We start from the raw sequence: 22,207 nt of genomic DNA, 5'->3' as shown, positions 1-22,207 counted from the left end.
TGAATATTTTAAACATTTATTTATACAAATATACAGCATTTACAAGAGTTAAAAAATTAGACATTTAAAAGCAGTATCACATCTATAGAGCCTAAAAATAAATACGGTGCAGCTCAGCATTTATGTGCTTTAAAAACCCCGACAGCTCTGCGGACAGACCGGGCACGCCGACCTGTTGGTCCAGAGAGGATCCTGGGCAGGGTCCCCACTTGGTCTCGGTCACCTTAATTTACTTTTTTAAGCTCTGTCCGTAATCCTCATACCACAGCCAGAGGTAGCAGCTCAGCTGGACAGGACTCGGATCCCTTTTGAAGGGCACAGCTGTGGCACACCGGTGGGGGAGAGGGACCAGCACAATAACTGGGACTTTCTCCAGCAGCAGGACCATCACGGTCAGGGCAAAGCTGGGGATGGGCATAGGAGTGATGCCTGCTCAGGGATGTGCAAACACTGGTCTTGGCATAACCATGTGGCTGGCAGCGGGGTACCCTAGGTGGCGTGCAGTATACATCCAAGCTACTTTTCTGAGGCATGGCTTGAGACAGTTTAACCATCCACCTTCGCATACAATGAATCAGGCCCTGAAATACCACTTTTTCCTCTGCTAACTACAAAGGGAGTAGAATTAACTGGCTTGGTTTAATACCTCTGTGATGCCAATAACAAATCTGATCAGTGGCATCCCAGCCTTTGGGCGGAGCATGCTACTAGGTCCCTAAAAAGGTCTCTGGGTCTGAGGTCCCGCTAAACACAGTATGAAAGTCCTACCCGTTAGCACACACGACAAGCCAGCTAGCACTGGAGCCCATGTCATCTTGCTGCAGGCACCTCACCTTTCACATCATGGCAGTGCTCCTAGAAATCCAACATCTTATAAAGAAATCCAGTCATTCCTTCAGCTCATCCCATGTGGTTAAAGTAGCTCAGTTACCATACCACAGATTAGGCTTGTTAAATAACAGTGGAACTGCAAAATATATGGGAAATAGAGGAAATACAGAGAAGCCAGAAAACACAGCCAGAAACCTGACTGTGAGCCATGGACCAAGGCAGCCAGCTCAGGTCAGGAGGTGACATCTGCTTCTTGCTGCTGGTTAGGTGTCTTACGGAGTGACTCCTAAATGCATGTGTTCAACTGCAAGGCCCTAAGTAAAAAAATCTAAATCCTTATAACATCCCGTTGAGCTGCCACAACCAGTGTACGAGCCCTGTGACCGGCAGGGACCTCCCCACAAGGTGCTACTGCTGGCCACCAGCAGCGTGGCCTGAGCCTCGAGCCTACCTCAGCAAGTCATTTGTCAGTAATCCTGGATTTCCCATGCTTTGACATCACGCTGGCTTTCCAACACGTCTTCTCAAAGCACATGCCCTGGGATCCAGCCCTGCTCTGACACAAGAATGCTGCCAAAATGCTCAGCCAACACAGAAAGCCTGTTTCACCCCTGCCCCAGCAGAGGTATCTCAACTGAACAAGGTTCTTCCACACTTTAAATCTTCCATTTTGCAGCACAATAATAAAAATAATAACAGTAATAAATATTTAAATTGCTGCTGGAGAAGTTGTAAACCCCTCCAACCCCAACCCGTAAGTACCTTGCACAGCTTGCAGAGGAGGGCACAGGCTTTATAAAGACTGCAGGGTTGATTTTTTGGGGGGCTCCAGAGATGGGTCTAACTTGCATAGAATAAGAGATTGCAACCACCCTCTTAATACTAGCAATCTGTGAGCGAGTCACAGAAGAACTAAAAGGACAGCAAAATGCAAGGTTTGTGTGTGAGGTCAGCTAGCCTTTCCTCAAAAATGTTATTTAATGTAAAAGGTTAAAAATAGGAAAGAAACAGTCTTTGAAGTTCAGTTTTTGCTGAGATATATATATATATATATACATACACATATATATACATTTTAAAAAAACATCACCCAGCAAAACACACCAAGGCTTCCAGCCTGCTTTGCTTCCCCAGAGAAATCTCCTGAAACTAAACTGGGAGCAAGTGCTGCTCTCAGTCCTCTTCTTTTGCCCCCAGTAAAACTCACCAGAGTACAAGTGGAGCTCACTCCAAGGCCACAAAACTCAGGACAGCACCTCGCACGCTCAGCGCTGCGGGTTTCTCACTGGTAACGGTACCCGACATGGATGCTGCTGGATGAGCCCTGTAGAAAGCATTTGGATTCCAGCAGTGGCTCCCCCAGAACAGCACTTCAGAGCATAAGCAAACTGTAACTTCATAACACACAGGTTACCTTGGAGCACAAGAAGCCAAAAATCAGCTCATAACGGAACAAGTTATGATTATAGCTGTTAAAAAAAAATCATAAAAAGGTTTGGTTTAACTATAAAGCAAGTCTGTAACACCCTGCTTTTATTACTGACCTTGCAAAACAAAGTTGATTCTTTTTTTAAAAGAGATGCAAAACAATATATATATATATATATATATATATATATATGATAATTTATATATTACAGGCTTACCCACTTGCAAAACAACCATATTGCCTGGCAATATCAGTATTAAGAACTCTTTAAATGCTTTAGATCCTACTCAACATACAAAAATAAATATTGCATACTCAATTTCTGAGCAAAACAAGCAACACAGGTCACCAAAACACAGCTCTAGCTAGTAACAGTCCCTACTCCATAGCGGGAGTGCAGTAAATAACAGAAGCTATTCAGGATCAACTCTCTTGTGCTATAGAACTGGATGCCAAAACGTGGAAATACATAAAGCCCTCAAAGCGCAGGGAACCCGCTGGCTCGGCCGGCAGCAGCACTGCACCCAGGTACCCGCCAGCCCTCGGCAGCGTGTCCTCCTGCACCGGCGGGTCAGGGACAGCCCACCCGCCTCCCCTCTAAGCACACGGCAGGAGCAGAGGGCTCGGAGTGTCTCTGGTTCACTTTATGAACCGCAGTGATGTTCTGCACATCCCAGCGCGTGTTGTCACGGGGGTGGCTCTTCGTGCTGCTGGTGGACAACCTTGGAGGAAGCATCTGTGCGCAATGTCAGCCTGATCCAAGCTGCTGCTGCTCGCTTGACCTCATCCCTTCCAGCTGCTGCTGCTCCACTGCATGCTCCTGCCCTCTCCGAAATGAGCAGGAGATGTGGGGAGACTGCAAAAACACACCGACTATGTATTATTTACTGTATGTTCTCAAAAGAGGTTAACAGGACACCGGAGTTAGTGCTCTGACAAGTTATCACAAGAAAGTTTTGAACAAGTAAGTGATGATACTAGCAGCTAGCAGTGATAGAGTACTTTTAAATAACATTTCTCCATGGAGAAAAGACATTAAGAAAAGTGTATGCATCGATCTCAGCCATGGATTCTGGGAATATTTTGCATGAGTTTCTCCAGAAAACAGTAGAGAAACTGGGGTGGGGGGTTGGGGGGTAGTTGGTTTGTTTGGTTGTTTTCTTTTCTTTTTTTCTTAACACCCTTCAAATACACCCAGATCCCAGGCTCACTATTTCATCATTAACAAACCATCAGGAGGAAACCCAGTCTTTTTCAAAGCCGGCTCCGAAGCGCCAGCTCCACGGGGAGGGGCAGCATGCGGACACAGAGTCCTCGCCCAGCTCAGCTGTGCAGACCTGCCGCGCGTGGCAGGGTGACCCAGTGCTGGGACATCAGCCCCAGCCAGAGACACGCCGTTGTCAGCAGGAGGGGGTGGGAGAGTCTCTGTGTTCTGTTGGGGGGGGAGAGGGTGGTAAATACGGCGTCTGTGGCGTTCCTTGGGAGGGGCAAGTTGCAGATGCTTCCTTCGCAGCAGGAGGTGCAGATCTGAAACAAGCGAGGTGATAACTTGGTTATTTGAAAAATACCGATACCCCCAAATAAAGACATACGGAAAATAATACATTTGCAAAGGAGCACAGTGGCCAGTCCGGTTTCCTGCCCTCTCTCCTTTTTTCCTCCCTTTTTCCCCTCTCTTTTTGTTCTTTCCTCCCTTCCCCCCTTTTTTCTTTTTCCCCTTCTTCCTTTTTCTCCTCCCCTCCCCTTATTATTTTTTATCCCTAATTCCATCTACTTGCAGCACTATTCCACCTGCACAGGAACAGTATGTTGGCTGGTGCAAAGAGGATGCATCCATATTCTGAAGAGGTTTGTGGTTTTTTTCGTACCCCAAATAAGTCAACTGTTGAAAACCAGTGTTGTTGGGTTGAAATAGACCTTGAAAGCCAGAACTCCCCCCAAAATAAAAAAACAGTATGTATTAATATAGGGGGTTTTTTGTTGCCTATCACCTCGTGTGCAGGCCCTGGAGTGATTGACGTGTGTCAGCCCACAAGGACACGCAGCTCTGCCTTGTCGGGGCAAGGAAGGGCCGGTTCCAGTAACCCTGCCAGAGCACATGGGTTTGGAGCAACAAGAGTAAAGGACCCAAGGCCAGGAGAGCATAAAATTACGTGCAAAACAAGAGCTAAGGCTGCAGCGTGCCTGGCAGCTCAGAATGCCCTTTGATCTTAACCTGCTGGAGAAGCTCAAGAAGGTCGACTATTGACCTTCAGAAAAATCTTTAATAAATAACCGTTTGATTCTGGTATAAAGCGTCTGCTCCGAAGGTTTCGGGGCTTTCCCCACCTGTTTCAGCAAGAAGACCACGAGAAGGTGGGTGGGCAGCAGCTGCAGAGGGCAAAGGGGATGAAGCAGACGCAGTTCTGCAGGCGAGGCGCTCCTCAGCCCAAGGGGAGCCCCATGCTCCCCTGAGCTGGGAGAGGGACTGAAAGGGATTGTTCTTTTGTTTGGGGGGAGGTTATTCCTTTGTTTCTCTAGTAACAAATGGAAATGAGCTGGAGCCCGTTAAGAAGAGAAACTTCATTTTTGCCGATGTCGATTTACCCACTGAACCAGTCAGACTTCTGGTGAAAGCCAGAAGGATTCTGCCCAGTTTTCATATTTTTTAAAAAAGTGATTTTTATCCTATACCTTGTATTCTTCATGCTTTACATATGTGCATCCTGTAGACAGACAGTCCTCTAATGGTACACAGCGTTTGGTGACAGATACACTCTCTCCAGTAACTTTCATCATGTGTTGGCTAAAGCAGTATCTTGTATCTAAAAAGACAGAAAAACGTGTTTATCTGTCAAATGTGAGTTTTATGATAGTCTACCAATAGGAAGAAATGGGAAAAAAGTCAGATTTTTTTTGCTTTCCAAATCTTGGGATTTAAAAAAACCCAAAAGATAATGTTGATGTATTTATTGCAATACATAAATGTTACTAAATACACACCCACACCCCAAGCTCTGGTGCAAACCTGAGGTTTCAAAGCACTGTGGAATACAGAGATTTATTCCCAATACAGTGCAGGCCTCAACGTGACAAAGAAATGCACCCACACTAGAGAACCAAATTGTGGAGGGAGGTTCAGACAAAAAGCCCAAATCTCATGCCCTGTTAGTTTTACAGGCAAAAAAAGAAAACATTCACAATACCTGTTTATGTCTGAAGCTTTCATTTGTCTAGGTTTGATATTTTTTCTTAGCTTCATGCACAACGATTAATTCTGTAGGACTACCCAAAGCATTGCACATTGGAGGCGCCTTTCCCTATGTCTTAACAACCCGCGTCCTGGATGCTCATGCCCCGAATCCTGGCTCTCCCACGGCTCCTGCACAGCCCAGAGAAGATCCTTCACCTTTTCTCTGTCCCTCAGTTTTATCACCTATAGAATAAGGCCAAAATACCAGCAGAACAGCTGGGAGGATTTATGCCTTTCTCAGTTTCCCAGTCTTTGGAAAAAGCACCATGAAATGGAGTCTGTCCCTCCTATCCCCATCGCATCTTCTGCATGCTTCTCCTGTGGGCTCCCTCATCCCCAGGGGAGACCATCCTCCTCCTCCTCTTCCTCTTTTAAGCTACTTCTCTAGTAACACTTGTAAAGCACAGAGGAAAATTCAAAGCCAAATGACTGACAAATGCTGTGGTTATCCTCAGGCATGAAGGAATTTGGGCTTATTTCAGGCATTAATCGTTCGGGGGAAGATGAAGGTGCTGTTCCCCTTCCTAGCACTCCGAGATGAAAGAAAACACTGGGTTTTCCAAACAGGAAACATGCCATTATATATTTCCTCTCTAAATTATGCCTTGCTTCTTATTAATCAACCTTATTATTAATAAAATTGTTGCTTTCACAGGGAAAAAAGAAAGTGCAATTAATTTAAAGCGAACATTCCCGTTCAGCCTTCGTCTCTGATGGGCAAAGCCCTGCATACTTGTCATGTTTGAGGCATGCGGCAAGAGCCGAGCGAGGTTGCCGACTGAACGCGTTATTCATTAGGCAATAAACCCCCCAGACATCTGTCGTATCTTTGACCTGCTCTTAACTCAAGTGCGATATCCGCAGCAAACAGACTGCGCTTATCCCCGGGGGCTGGCGGCGCATGGTGTGCTGGCTTCCCTCAACTGGCCACCTTCTCACGTGTGCCCAGACTCTCCTGCCACAAGGGCTGAAGCTCCTGCTTTTCCTCGAATGGGAGCACCCTCTGCACGACGGCTTTGAGCTTCTCCCAGTCCCTTGCCTGGAAGCAACATTCCCCGGACAACCTGCGCGCGTCACCGGAGCTTGATGTCTCCTGCAGTGGCTCTGTGCAGTGGAGCTCGCCCTTGATGGGTCCCAGATGGAAAAAATAAAGCTCCCAGCACCCCATAACTCTTTTTAGGCTGTTTCTGTCTTCCAAGTGTGGTTTTTTACATCTCACAGATAGGTACTTTGCCCACACGCGGGACCAAGCCTGCCTCTCCTTGCACAGCCATCACTGACAGCTAACATCTCCTGCAAGGCAGGGCCGCAGCCACAAACTAACTCCACAACAAGCAACAAAATCCACTCACTCCAATCAATATTAACGCTTGCACTGCATTCTGGCTCGCCTCTCTCCTCAGAGCAGGCTAAGCATGAGGAGGACGGGCGCTATGAAAAGGAGTGGTCCAGAGAGCGCCGGGGGAGCCCAGAACAAAGCAGAGGTGGGGAGCATCCCATCTCACCCGCAACACCTGCCCTGCAGGTAGGGAGGCTGCCTAGAGGAGGGACAGGGGCGACGGGGAGGAACTCCAAGCTGAGCGGGCCCAACACTATCAACATTTTACTGAAAAGAACAGAGACATTTAGAGCAATTAAAATAAAATATTGTAGTATGAAAGCTGATGTTTCTAAGTAACGTGCTCCCCAGGCGGCAGCACAGCCACAAGGAAGGATGGTTCTCAGTGGGATGCATGGATTTCTATTTCCTAAATGTTGTGGTTCCAGAGTGTCTTTAAAAGCACTTGAGAGTCAGACTGATTGTGGTGTGATATTCAGGCTCTCCAGCAACACATTGCATTATAAAATAATTTGAAAATGAGATCATTGCTCTGTGATTATTTGGGGGATTTTCACGGCAGTTGATTTACACTGATGGCATGACAGGTGACACCGTCCCCTCTGCTTTTGCATTTTCCCCTTCCTCTGGCAGAACTGTCTTGCTAAGATTCAGCTACAAGGTATCTCCAAAGGTCTATATACAACAAAGTGCCCCAGTCTCGACCTACCAGGAGCAATGCTGACCTACAGCAGCATCACCCAAGGGCTAAAACACACGCTCTGTATGGGGTCCCCCTCATGGGCACCCTTCAGTACCCTCAAAGAAAGCATGAGTGAAGGAACCAGCTACTGAAACCAAAAGCCACGGTGCAGACCAACATCCAGGCTAAACATAAGCAAACCAGCCCCACATGTTGAGACCCTACAAGGCTTGTACGGGTCTCCAGTAGGAGAAATTGGACCTCCCTGCTTTAAACTGGGCAGGAAAACACTGAATCTGGTGTTTCAAAGGGCTCAGAATCACACACTGACTTGTGAGAGCCTGCTCCCAAACCGCAGCCTCTGAGAATGCTGGAACATCACCTCGATGGTCGTGGCCATCATCCCCTTCCCGAGTTACCAGCCCACCCACAGACCACCTGAAAATAGAGTACTGGGAGTATTCTGACTGCAGTATTTCCATACAAATTAGATCACTAACACAATTTCTGCTTGAGCTGAAGCTAATAAATAACAGAAAACAAGGTTAACGCATAGCAGGAGGCCTGCCTTCTAGGAAATGCTTTTTCTAATCTCTGTTCAATACAGGTATTAATCTATTTACTCTCCATTATAATGAATTTTATTATTCAAAATGTGGTTCCCTTTAAGTCCTACATTATAGTTAATAATAAGATTTTGGTTTACTTGGTAGCATTCTGTCTTAAAATAAAACAGTTAGTAATAGGAGGATGGAGTTTCCTTATTTTCTCCCACCACTTAACCCAAGCCAAACAAGCAAGGGTTGGGATCACTGTGGCGAGGGAGGCCACGCCATAAGCATAACCCTCTGACTCCCAGAGATAAGGTAATTACCCAAGCAGACAACCCCAGCCTCCCCCCTCCCCCCTCCCCGAGCACGCCTGCAGTCATGCCTCAAACCTGAGCTTGCATTTCTGCTGCTTCCTTACACAAACTCAGAATTCCATTTGAAAATTAACGCAACCAAGAAGGAAAAAAAAAAAAAAAAAGGCTGCCTTAAAGGAAAGCTTTGTGATGTGGAAGCAGGAAGCGCATCGCACGTAAGCTAAGAGACGCCGACAAAAGCTGTTGGTGCTGGGGCATCCTGAAGCAAGGCTGTTCTCGCCAAGGGGAGCAAGGTGGAGAGCAAGGACATGATCAGCTTTGCTTCCACTGCAACAGAACAGAGACAGAGCCATGAGGACCCAGCGCCCGTCCCCTTTCCAGGTTTCCCTGATCCTCTGAAACACAGTGACTGCTGACTCAGAGGTTTCTCCTTCGAAGCCATCACCACACCGGGGGGTCCCTGGCCTCACCCGCCAGCGAGCAGCAAGGGGCTGGGGTCCATGCTGCAGGAGAGCCGTGCTCCAACCCCACAGGGCATGCAGTGGCAGGCTGGGCACAACGCACTGTGCCTGGAGTAAAACGTTATTGGATCCCTCCGGTTTAGGGAGAAAATAAGTCCTCTGTGCTGAAGATTAAAGACAGACCCAGATTTCCAGCTAGCCCCTTCTCACGGCTAAAACCCCATCCTTACTTCATGTTTGGTGGGTATTTGCACCAGCAGGTGGGAGGGCTGGTGACCGAAACGAGCAGATCTGGTCTGGATGAACACAGCTGACTAGTTACAGATGCACCAAAGCACGGTTTTCCCCTCCCCTAAACAGCCGTTATGTACTAACTTTGCTTCCTAGATGAGCATTTTTTTTTTGGTGAAGGCATTTCTGCTGGTTGTTACTCGAGGCAGACCTTGGAGTCACACCTCTCTGCTGGCACAGGATCCCCAGGCAGCAACTAAAATACCACCCGCTCCTGTCAAAACAGGGAGTGTCCGTGAATATTGGTCTCATCTGGTGCCAACCAGCCTGATCTCTTTTATTGTTGTTGATGTGCTGATTTCAGCTCAAAGCAAATAAATTGTTGGACAGATAGCAGTGCTCTGACACAGGCTGCAAACACAGCTGGTTTGTCCTCGCAGAGCAGGTCACTGTCTTTCTCCTTCCAAAATAAATATTTTTTTTCTGGGAGCCCTGCCCCACAACAGACCACAGACATCCTGGATGGATGCTGAACAGGGCTGCCGAGCCCAGAGAAAGCACTAGGGGAGCAGGCAGCCCCGGCAGCACCCTCCGATTGTCACAGCCCCAGCAGCATCCGTCTGACTGTCACAGTCCCGGCAGCATCCCTCTGACTGTCACAGTCCCGGCATCCTCCTGCCTGCATGTGGTTCCCATGCTGGTGAGGACCCAGCCCATGCCCAACCCAACTAAACAGGCTTCGTCAGGGACTGTGGACAATCTTAATGACTTGTGAGTGTCTGAAAAAGAGAGTTGGTAAGGGAGGAGGAGATCTGGGGATCTCACTGATACCTGGATCCGATATTTGGGTGCTTGTATTCCAAAGCTCTTTCTGAGCTGTTCCTGACATCAGACTCCAATAGGAGTTATGAACCAAAAATACCAGAAATACCTTAATGCCAGCTGAAAAGAGGTGTGAAGAAGAAAAAAGCTGAAGTGTGGGCTTGTGCCACAGGGGAAGGAAGCAAAGAAAGCAAGAATCAGTCCCATACTCACCAGTAAGAGAAATATAACCCTTAAATAAACCTGAGCCTGATTTAATTTCCAGCTGAGCTAGAGGAGGATGGGGAGTAGATGAAAGTCCTAAACTTCATCCACCTCAAAGAGACAGAAAAGCTTAAAGGATTACTCATATCACTTACACATCTTTCTTGTTGAGAGGGCTTACAAGCGGGAGCAGCAATCACCAGCATCCGAGTCTGCTCAATGAATAATGGGGGCTCAGTGCTGTCCTGCGTCAGGGACAGCGAGCAGTTGTTTTAAGGTGGGTTTAAATTAAATGCTACCATGCGGCTGGTTACCTCTTGGACAATAGATATCCGGAGCCCATCGGTTGCATTCGTAATTATCTGCTGCCTTTTCACAGGTGAAACACTTAAATCCATGAGGATACGGTGTGGCTGAAAAGAATAGAAAATATGCGGTAAAAATGAGCCAGTTCTTCTGGTTCTACCATGCTTTCCAGAGGCACACAGCAACATTTGTTCTCTTTAGACATATCTTTCTACAAATATACCCGTCAACTTCATCAAGTTAGTCCCAATTTGTGAAAATCCTGTTACCAAAAGCAGTGCAGGAAAGGCACATAGAGGTACAACAAGAACTCGGTTCAGCCGTGTTTACCTGGCAAAAGCGCCCACTGCTCGCTTCAAAGGGAGCTGATGTGAGCAAGGAGTACTTATTCTCTTGATATCAGAGCTCACATCCAATACTGCTACTTTATCAGTGCTGATAACAAAATATCAGATGGATTTAAATACTTCTGGAAACTGTTCCACTGAGGAAATGAGCTACCCCTTTGGAAGGCAAGTTGATGTCCCCAAAGGAAAGAAAAATCAGTGTGCTGGTGCTGAACCTCTGCTTTTATCAGCAGACTCTATCCTAATGTATCTCGCCAAATGAAGAGCGTGACTCCTTAAGTGGTCTCCTGGCAGGGCTTCTGTAGCACATTCAATACATCCTCAAGATGCTGCCACCTTCTCAGAAGCCAAACATTGAACAGGTTACATTTATCTCCACAGGGCCAAGTAAGCTGAACCTCTACAGGCCACATCTCACCTCTCCCTCCTCTTCTCCTCCCCTTGCCCACCAGCTCCGGGCCAGACCCTGCTCAGGTATGAGAAGTGAAGCAAGAGGCATTTGCTGCCCGTTTCCCCCAGGTTGCTCTGGGTAAGGGCCAGCAAGTCACTTGGGAGCATCTCTGGTGGGGCTGGCACTGCCCTAAAGGAACAGCTTTGGGCGGGACAACACAATAGCACTAACTAAACCCACCCCCTCACCCTCGGCCTCTAGCAGGTCACGGCTACGGCATAAAACAGGAATTTCATCTTGCTTGTACAAAATACAATTTTTTTAGCCAAATTCAGAAAGGCACTGAGTTTTCTTTGGGAACAGATGGCTGGTACAGTTGTCCTCTTGTAGAATTAAAATAAGTTTGTATCTGATAAAGCCAACAGGCTAATGAAAGGAGAATCTGTGGATGATCTATTATGAATATAATAATAAGATGCATAAAACTTTGCTATAGCATTGCTTCAGGGACTCACTGAAATAAAGGCAGGAGCGGCTGCTGCCGGTCACATTTGGCCCTTGCTCACAGCTGTTGATGTACTCGGGCAAACGGCGTGGCCACAGAGCTTGGTCTCATTGCCAGAGAGGTTCTTGAGGAACAGAAAATAGTGAACAAGAAGCCGACATGCTCAGCAGCTGCCTGTAACCCTAGCTGTCCATCATACGCTTTGGGAAGCAATGCTCTGGTTTTACATCCACTCGGTTTTATGAGAGCTGGGGATGTTTGTTTAACCTTTGCTCAGCTCAGCTCAGCCCTGATGTTTCTGCTGCCCTAACACACATTTGCCCTTGTCCTTATCCCCACGCCGTGGCCGCCCGTGGCTTTGCAGCCTGCGCAAAGTGGGCTTACTGGAAGGGTGGAGGTAGACGATGTCCTTCACAGTGAAGTCCCTGGGCTGCACGGCGGGCAGGCAGGCGGCCAACAGGCTGAGCAGCAGCACCCATGCCGCCGTGGGCTGCGAGGCCATCACCGGGTGAGGACGTACTCATGCGGCGGCCGAAAAAAACTCACCTGGGCAACAGTAGAGAACAAGGGTGAGCAGAGCAAACCCGCGAGGAGCCTGGCCACCACCTCGGTCCCCAGCCACCCAACCTCACCGAAACCATGATTCTCACATGAACCTTCAGCTGTCCTCCCCTGCGGTCAGGTCTGTCACCATTTAGAATTTAACCAGTCAGTGACTGTCCTTTGTAAGACAGCAATAAAGTCATCAGAGACTGCACTGCAACAAGATTTAACAGCTTCTTTTAGAGGGTAGTGGAAAAGTGCAGAATTAGACCAGGAAGAAATGAAACAGGGTAGCTGGAGACCCACTGGGATGTCTGGGGAAGCAGCGATGGGTCTCCCACACTCACACTCCAACACAAGCTCGCACCCTTCAAAACTGCACCTTTTTGGCAAACCAGAGGCTCCACGTTACTTTCCACATATCTCAGGAAAGGCTCCAGCTGATGCGGGCTGTCTCTACCTTCAGCTGGCTGCTGTTAATAACATCAAGTGACTATTGCATTTTCCTTGTCCATGCTCCAAATGGTCTTATTCCTTCTGTGACGCTGCTGACAAACGATGCAGCGTATTTTCCCCACGTCCCTGTATGAAGGGAACTAATTTCAGCAGAAACAAACACCTGCTACGGTACCACTAGTGAAGCCATCCCAAAACCAGCAGCTTTCAGGAGCATCCCCATCCATCCACCCAGGTGTGGGGAGCCATCCAGGAACAGGCAACGCTACTGCACCTTAAATACACAGCTCATATTATTACAATTCCTTAAAAATGATGAAAACGTGCCTGAAAATGAGCGGGACAGGAAAGCCCCAAGAGGACGCAGCTGCCGAGCCAGGCAGGAGCCGTCGGTTTCCCCCGGCTGCTGGCATCCATCCAGAACACACCGGCTGGGGGTTATTTTTCCACCTAGACTGACCAAGAGCTCTGCAATACCCAAGATATTTCCTAAGCAACTTTGAAAGCAGAGTAGCTAGTATTTAATTTTTTATTTTATTTTTTTTTTTTTTAAATGGAAAGATGTTCCAGGGTGGAGAGGCTTCCACCTCTGCCTCCAAATGTTTGTCTGGCAGTGGAGACCCGCACAAGGTGAGCAGAGCAATGGCCGTTGGGGGGGCTGTCATCACCCTTGGCTCTTATCTGAAAGCAACTCTTAATAAAACACCATGAAATCCATAAAAATAGCCAGGGAAACAGATAACACACAACATGGTGCATTAAACTTCATTGTTTTAACCTTCCGAAGGGGGGAAATGCCAATTTCCATTGGGTTTACTCCACAGATGCGTATCAGCCAGGGGAAAATGAAGTCCTGCTTAGAAGCAGAAAGGAAACAAACCCAACCTCTCCCAGCCACATGAAAGAAACAGGACCAGCAGCTCCCTGTGGGGTCTCAAGGAAAAAGTCCCAGCAAAGCCAGCTGGAGCCCACCTCGGCGAGGGAGCCAGGTAGGCGTGTGGATTCAGGACTATTCACATTTTTTTAGTTTCTCATGCCTAAATAGACACAGACCTGGAGCTGAAGTGGCCAAATACTGACACTGTCCTGATGGTCCTGAGCTGAGGACAACAGGAGCCATCATCAGCTGCACAGGCATCAGCACCAAGTAGACACACTGCACTTTGGAACAGTTTGCTGTCAGGGCACATATCTACATGTAACATGGGTCACAAGTGATGCTCAGGATGAGGAAAGAAGATGTGTTTGGACTCCTGAGCCTCTCCCTCTCCTTTCCTACGCAAGAGGAGAGCCGTCCATGGTGGCACACGCATCACCCTCGCTGCTTGCCCAGAGCCACCCCACAGCAACTGAGTTTTCACATGGGGAAACTGCTGAACATTCGTACTGCTAAGATAATGAAGATTTGGAGGAGAGAGGAATTCTTGGATTTTTATTTTTTTTTAATCCCCAACAACACAAGGCAGACTTTACAAGCCCTGTTACTCATTTCAGGAAATCAGCAGTTTGCGGTAAAACTGTCAGCTCACATGGTCTCAGAAGCAATCCTGCGTTACAGCGCAAAAAAATTAGGACCCTCATCCCAAGGAGAGCCGCTCTTCATAGCTCAATGCCAGCTCTCGGTGGCAACCTAGGATTAACATAGGTTAACAACATGAAGGACAAGTAACAGTGTTTTCAGTTAAAACACAGCAAGATTAAAATAGTGGGAGGAACTCTGCCCAAGAATTTGTTGGTTTTTCTCATCACAGTCACAAAAAGGTTTTGCATTTGCAGCGCCGATCAAAGCCGTCCACTTGAGGACACCGGTTTTCCCTCTCTTGTACATGCTCCTTTTTATGGGACCAGTTGCTGACTCAGCCCATCTCCAGATGTCTGTGCGTAGCTGTTGGGACTTGCCCAGTTGTCAGATTCAGAAGACACGTGGCTGTTAGTCCTGCCTGAAAGGGTGGCAGAAATCCTCCGGCTGCACGCTAAAAACCCTCACTCCGTGCCTCTTGTAATTACAAGTAGCTTAACTGCCAACACCACTTCTAATGAGTTGCAAGAACCACAAATGAACATATCGATTTCACTTCCCCACCTCCATTTTATATGCTTGAAACAAATTTAATTATAGGCAAGGAATTAAAATTGTAAAACCTTCTGTGTTACAAAACAACCCTGTCTCGGAGCAAGGCCAGCCTGGCTACTGTTTTAAACTAGAAAGTACTCATCAAGCTAAACACCTGCCACTGCTGCAGTCACTGCTCCTCACAGCAACATGCTCTACCTGTTGTTTCATACACACAGAGGTAGCACACAAATAGATACTTCCATGTACATGGAAGTGCCTACCGTCAGAAACCTCAATATTCCATATTTCACAAATATTTTGAGTAGATACACATGGGTACACAGTTCTGTCTTTCACAGGGGGCAAAATACACATACAAACATACTACATCTGATTGAGAAAGTACTTAATATTTAAGGTAATACTGATCTTTCACAGACAGTGGCATATCCAAAACTATTTTGGATTAAATCAATCATATTCAAAAGTGACTGTTTGGCACACTCACACTCTCTGTTTTTACACCCACACACAAAAATCAAATGTAGTTACTTTTTATTCTTAAAGGAAGGGGATCTATATATGGATGCACTGCCCTAAAACCTGCAGTTGTTTGACCCAACAAAATTGTTTTCAATTCACTTTTCTTCCAAAAAATATAAATTGAAATGGTAATTTTCTACAGATGCTTCTCTCCATGAAGCCCGAAGAAGCTTCATCGAAGGCACGAGGCTTTTCCCCTTTGCTCACAAGCCCCATTTAGTTCATGGCTTTCAGCCAAAACCGCCAAGCATCATACAAAAATATCTCCTCACGCAGTTATTGCCGACATCTTGGCTACTACGGTGCTAAACCTCTGCTGGCAGAACAGACTTGTTCTCCAGCTTACGGGCACGCTTTTCCTTCTGAAACAACTCGGCCCCTTTCCAGACGCAGTAGCCTCCCGTGCACAGCACAGTGCAGGCACCAATCTAATAGAAAATGGCATGGCCCACTCTGAATTTGATACTGGATTGCAGTTAGGGGAAATAGTCACATGGTATTTAGATCATACAGTCTGTTTATAAAAGGTCTTGGGCGCTGACACAGAAATCCTAGTTAACTCAATCTTTCCAGCTTCACCAGCACCTTTCAGGCGGAAAGGCAGCCCCATCCCCGCTCTGCAGCAGGATTACTCCTTCCTGCCCTTTGCCCTGACACAGCGCTATGGAAATTAACCATTAAATTCTCTAAGCAGCAGCCCAATTGCCCATTTGTCAGGTCTCATTAGGGTGGTGACATCTCATCCTTGCTGTCACCAGCATTGGGGACAATGGAAGATCCCCATCCTCCAGGGAAGGACTGGGGAGTCCTCGAGCAGAGCTGCTCCCAAACGTCAGGCCTCTGGTTCTGGGGCAGACATGTTGTTGGAGTGGACAGTTATTTGTGAGGATGGATTTGTCCCTCCTGTCCCTCTCACAAGCTCAGTAGATATCTGCTAGCTGGCCTTGACTGAAGGCCGCGAGCTGGGCTGATGCCAACTGCAAGGTTGCAGCAGAAGTTGCAGATGTTCAGGGGGCAAGGGGGGGTGGAGAAAAAAAGTCTCAGACACCAAATTTTCCCATAGAAACACTTGGCCAAAGCCAGGCATGAAGGAACTCCCAGTTTGTGGGCATTTCTGTGGTTCTCCTCCTTGTGAGAGTAGGACATATGCGGTGTTCGGTGCCCTTCCACCTCCCTCCTGCAGGAGATGAAGTATTGCCCTGCTCTCCCTGGACATCTGATACAGATGGAGGTTGCCCAGTCTCACAGAGGTTGATGTTTCTGCTGACATCTCAGCTCCACCTGCCTCCTCCATCTCCTCCTCGCTCTCTGGGCCACACCTCCAGGTTCACAGGTTACTACCTCATTTCATCTTGAAGACATTTTCTCTTATCTTTTCACTTGGAAAAGCTTCCATCTCAGGGCGCCCTCAAGCAACACTTCCTTCAGATAAATAAAATAGCAGAAACAAACAAAAGCTCCCTCTCAGCAGGCAGTAGACGTATCAGCCCTACGGTATCAAGTGCAGCATGCCAAAGCAGCAACACCTGTGAGAAACTGCAGAAACCACAGCATGAGTAATTCGCTCCTGCGAACTTTGCTGCACAAGGTCAGCTGGACCATCCTTCAACTATGTTATGACAATAATTCATCAGTGATAAATGAAGTCAAAGGATCTACAACCAGTGTGGCCATGTTGGAAGGTACAAGGTCTACCCAAACTGCAATTTCTCCTTATGCACATCACCAACATGACTTTCCCAAATAAAGCAAGAATTAATTGCTCTTTAGATTTCCCTTCTGCTTTTCTTCCAGTTCACACAAAGCTAACAGGTTGGAGTTTCCACTACTGGATCTGCAATAGATGTGTTCGTTTCCATACCTCAACAGCTTCAAAAACTAAACTTCAACTCTGCCTAAGGAGCTCTTGCAAAGGGGTTCACTACCGCTCCTCAATTACAGTAAGCAAGAGAAATTAAACAATCAAACACAATTAGTGCACAAATTGGTCCCAGAAACGCGGACGATCTAATCGCCTTGCTGCTAATTACAAAGCCTGTAGTTCATTGAGCTAAAAGCCCACGTCCTGGGGAAGTGAAGGGGGGTACAATATGTTCCCTCTCATGCCACCTTCCCTCAGATGCAATTTAATCTTTACCAAGATGTGATTTCAAGATTATTTTATAAGTAGCATATTGCTTCTATTTTCAACTTGTATTAATTACATTTTTAGTCTGACTAGCAAATGCTTAACTTTTCTTAGGTCCTGTGCAAACCCCTCATCGTTTAATGAGTTGTAGGAAAACGTCACTTATATTCATGCATCCCCAGAGGATAGTTTGGCGTCAGTTAAACGCAGAGGAGAGATGAAACCGATATATTTCCCCGGAGTATTTCAGATATTTAGTGTTGGGCATAAATGACAGCAAAAAGTTAGCTTGAAAATCAGGCAAGGCCATGATGTTCGTATGAGAAAATATAATTAACGCAAATTAATTCTCAAACTGGGAAGGTGAGATATTGAAAGTTCGACAGGATTCATTCCCATTTCACTCCACATAATGCACAGTGGTGCAGGGTCACCACTAGTTTCTTTTAAATCACACATTATATTCAAGCCTGTGATTACGAACACTTCTGAATTAGCAGAAAGAGGGGCATGGATGATCTAATAAATCATTGCAAGACCTATCCCCCAGGTTTCTGCATGGCATACAATAGAGGCAGCAGGGGCAGTGAGCCCTGAACTCAATGGGATGCATGAGATCAGCATTTGGCTCGGACTGGGAATTCTGGAAGCCAGTGGTCGCCCCTCCTGTGTCCCAAGGCACATGGGCTGACCTCAATGCATGGGGAGCCCCCAGACAGCCCGGCTCCATGCAGAGGATAAGGAAACCATGCGTGAGCACAGAAATCCTGGGATTTTCCTGCTAATAAGCAAAAAACCCAGCCATTGAGTTCCAGCGGCCAGACCCCTCTGCAAAGGGGAGAAGGGTGGTTAAATTATTTCCTAAAAAAACACATAAAGTTCACGAGGGCAACAGAAAGGGCTCCTCTGTCCAAGGCAGGGATACTATTCCTGTGGACCACGCGTTGCATACGGCTCCTTTCTGCTCCTCGTGCATATCTTGCAGAAAAAGGAGGTGCAAGGCTCCGTGCAGCCAGCCCCAGGGAAGGGTGTTCTGGGGCAGGGGGGCTACGACTGCCAGCCCAGGGTCAGTGGCCACGCCACGAAACGGCACTGGGAGCAGGCAGGGTGCCGGTGCTCTCCTAGGGAAAAGTAAAACAAGGTCCTGAGCCTATGCACTGAGTTAAATTTTGGTGAGGCTGGGTGTGACAACAGTAGTTGGGATCACCCTGGGCCATCTTTCCTACTTACATTTAAACCCAATAAGCAAGAACATTGCAGTTAAAATACGGGGGAGCACTGACAACACGACTGTGCGATGCATCTGCTAGGAAAACAGGAATAACATTGCAGCATGTTACTAAATAAAACGTAGCCAAAGAGTAAGAGATGCCAGAGACACATGGAATCAAACAAAACAGGAGGACACACCCCATGCTTACAAAGATGTAGCTGGCAAATGATCTAATCTGCAGCCAAGACATGAAAATCTTCCAGAAAATAGTTTTCTAGTAGTCTACATACCAGGCTAGCGGACACATATCCACAGCTGTTTTAAAAGAATGAGATGGTCCCACTGAGCTTTTAAGGTTGCATTTTTATTAAGTCTCGAAAATTGGGACAATCTGGAGACCAAGAGGATCGTCAGCACAAACCCAGTATTTTTGAAGGATCAAAGGAATGACTGCTTAGCCTAAGGTCAGTCCCGGGTAAACTCATGGAGCAGTTTATTTGTGCTACTGCAACTAACATTTCAAGTTGTAAAAGATGGCAAGAGAGGGTTGGTCGCGTTTTGTGGAAAATGGGTCTCCAAACAAACCCGTCATTTTCAAATGGGCAGGATTACGGCTCTGGCTGTGAAAGGAGACTGTTACACAGAATAATTGGGGAGAGACCAAAGCAGAGAGCCAAAGCACCAAACCCTTCTGATTACAAAAATGAGTTCTACCCAATTAACCAGGCATGCTCGGGCCAAATTAAAAAAAACCAACAGCTTAGTGACATCTCAAAAATCTAACTGGTGAAAAAGACATCTTCAAAATAAAAATACTTATCTTTTCCCCACTTTCCTGCAAGGCTACGTTCACCATTTTTGCCCCAGAAGTATTGACAACAAGAAACTTCTTGTATTAAACCCTGATGAAGATGTTAAAGGGTGAGCTGAAACACTTGTCCATCATGCAACAAACTGTGCTTTAATAAAACCATACATCAATCTGCACCATTGTGTCCTTGGTCTCCTGATGCCTTCCCCCTCCGCTCTCCAGAGTGATTTGTGACAGTTCTTCTCGGACATCACCCCGCACATTTGACATGCTAGATTAAGCACCGAGTCACAGACTGCTCGGCGTTGACCCAGAGCGAGCTTTGCAGAAGTTCAGAGATCAGCCCTGAAAACACGATATTGTGGGAATGAGATTTTTATTATTATGAACAAATTCAAAACTTGAGCTTTTGCCCCACCAAGGAGAGCTCTGTCACCAAAATCAATGTAAACTGCATCAGGCCATTACTATTCCTCGTGATGGGCGAGATACTAATGAACTCCCTGGCTTTGCCTATTCACGCTGTAGTGCCACGTTTTTCCCCCAAACAATTTAACATATTTATGTAGTAGTTAATGAACACCAGGTGGTATTGTTCGAGACCCGGCCACGCATAGACGAGGCTGCAGAAGGGCTCTGTTCCCTTGGCAGTTCACCCCAAGTTCATGCTATTTTTTTATTTCCCGACCCACACGTGAATTCCCGCTGGTGCAAGGCATCAAAAATACAGGCAAGCCACAGAGGGAAGGGACACGTATGAGGACAACATGTCCGCTTTTGCTTATTTCCAAAGAGCACATCTAACACCCGGCTGCAGAAGACACCGCACAAATGTCGGCAGCCAACCCTCAGGGAAATAATTGGCAACGGGCTGACCATTCCCAGCTATATGCTCGCAGCACCTACATAAAGTTTAATGAACAACGACCAGAGGCTCGTGCAACGATCCTTCAGATAAGTATCTCATTCTCATTTCTCTCCTGATAGAAAAAAACAAACAGTAGCTTATGTTTGCTTGCGCCCACATCTAGCCAAGTCAAAGGTGGCATGCAAAACCAATTTTGCACACCAAAATAAATAAGAACTTTCTCTTCCGCTATTTTATTATTTGTACTGCCACCCTTTGCTCCATAAGATCTATAACAGACATTGTAGCAAACCTCTCTTTGCAGAGATCTCCATAATTTGTTACACTGAGAGCAAATTTAATCTGATTTCATATTTTCTATCATGCGATACTGAAATTAAAATACTTTTCTCATAAAGCTTTACTCAAAGTTATTCCACTGCCATCCCTCCAATTTTAATGCATATTTTATTCAGCAGGAACATTAGAAAAGCTACATATCATTAAAGTAATGCAAAAGAAACCCAAATTGGAACTGACCAGTGTTCTTTCAGCTGTCTAGTTAATCCATGAGTAAACAAACACTAGCATCATTAATTCATTCACATTTTCAATAGCTTTTCCAGAAAAACAAAACCCAGCATAACCCAAAACAAACAATACTCCCTCTGCTTCATAAGACTTTCAAGTGTTATTTCAATTCAATGGCCAATTAATAATTCAGCACTTGTCCTCCCAGAAAAAGCCATTTAATTCCTTTATTTTTTGTAACTTGTCTGTGGGAAAAAAAAAAAAAAAAGCACCTATTAAAATAAAAATTATCATCTCCACCACGATGGGAAGCTATAAAATGCCATCCTCATTTTAGTCACCACTCCCGTGAGCTTTTCAAGCTTCCAGCACCGCACCAATGGGTATCAGTAGGTTTATGGGATGGAGACCTTGGGGTGCTCCCTGGTACTTATCCACGCATACATGGCCTGCGAAGCCGAGCAGCAGCATATACGCGCCTTCCTACGGGAAGTTCTTTACCTGTTGCTTGTACAGAAAGCTTCCCTGCAATAGCCACCCCATCTTGTTAACGCAATGTAATGATAATTACAACTTACAGATGGACAAAATGCTCGCCCTGCAACCCGACTCAAGCCAAGCCTGCCAGAGCAATGCAGTCTGTACACGCTGTTCACTGAATAGCTGATTAACATGAGTTTTAATTCATCTTTCTGAAGCTGAAGTGTTCCAAACCACTTCGCTGTTTGGGGGCAACTGATTAAAAAGTGAATTATGTGTAAAATGAAAACTCCAAGAGTAAAGCAGAGACATATTCACTCCCCCTTGTACCAGTGCATTTAATTTTTCATTTGATTTTCGTACAAGATCTGCACCCTCCCCACATTTCACTTATAGTTAATTACTGTCAATCATTCCTCCATTTTACTGCGTACAAATCACATAAAAGTAAGGGTATGGGCATAACACAATATTCTCATTAAAAATACTGATGTTCTATAACAGATCTAAACAGGAAACCATTCCCATGACCATTAATTGTCTGCTAACACGTCATCAAACTAATGCAAATATTTGTTCTTTTTTTAATAACAGTAAATCAAGATACTGCACAGAGAGGTAAACGCTGTCGCACTAGAATCACTGGAAGCACAAAACCAGGTGCGCATCCTCTGGGATTTTTTGCTAAACCAGCCCTATTCATTTGTAAGCAGAAAATAATTTTTTTGGTTTTGCTGCTGGTTTGGGGTTTTTCGTTGTGTTTTGCAGTTGTCGTCTTTTTTTTTTTTTTCTTGCAATCGTTACTTTAACCCACCAGAAAGAATTACCTGGAGCTCATTGGTTATTTACCGTGTCGATTCACGGTTAACTTCAAACAACAACAGCGCACAAGGACAGAAAAAGTGAACCTCCCAGAAATGATGAAGCCCAGCTACCTGATATTTTCCTGAAATA

The 22,207-nt window shown here is 46.2% G+C and overlaps 1 protein-coding gene across 4 annotated transcripts in view; it reads right to left on the bottom strand.

The window, feature by feature from the left end:
- LYPD6 (LY6/PLAUR domain containing 6) overlaps positions 1–22,207 on the bottom strand; it is a 38,184-nt gene continuing 15,977 nt past the window's right edge. For all 4 annotated transcript variants that reach the window (XM_027793824.2, XM_055811902.1, XM_027793823.2 and 1 more), the window contains exons 2-5: positions 12,030–12,191; positions 10,411–10,509; positions 4,934–5,064; positions 1–3,787 (exon numbers count right to left, since the gene is read on the bottom strand). In XM_027793824.2, the coding sequence (XP_027649625.1) occupies positions 3,584–3,787; positions 4,934–5,064; positions 10,411–10,509; positions 12,030–12,147 (552 nt within the window). In that variant the 5' untranslated portion in view covers positions 12,148–12,191 and the 3' untranslated portion in view covers positions 1–3,583. The remainder of the gene's footprint in view (positions 3,788–4,933; positions 5,065–10,410; positions 10,510–12,029; positions 12,192–22,207) is intronic.

Source organism: Falco peregrinus, chromosome 8 (genome assembly GCF_023634155.1).
Source record: "Falco peregrinus isolate bFalPer1 chromosome 8, bFalPer1.pri, whole genome shotgun sequence".
NCBI lineage: Eukaryota > Metazoa > Chordata > Aves > Falconiformes > Falconidae > Falco > Falco peregrinus.
The sequence above is the reverse complement of the archived record's forward strand: the minus strand, read 5'-3'. Positions and strand labels throughout refer to the sequence as shown.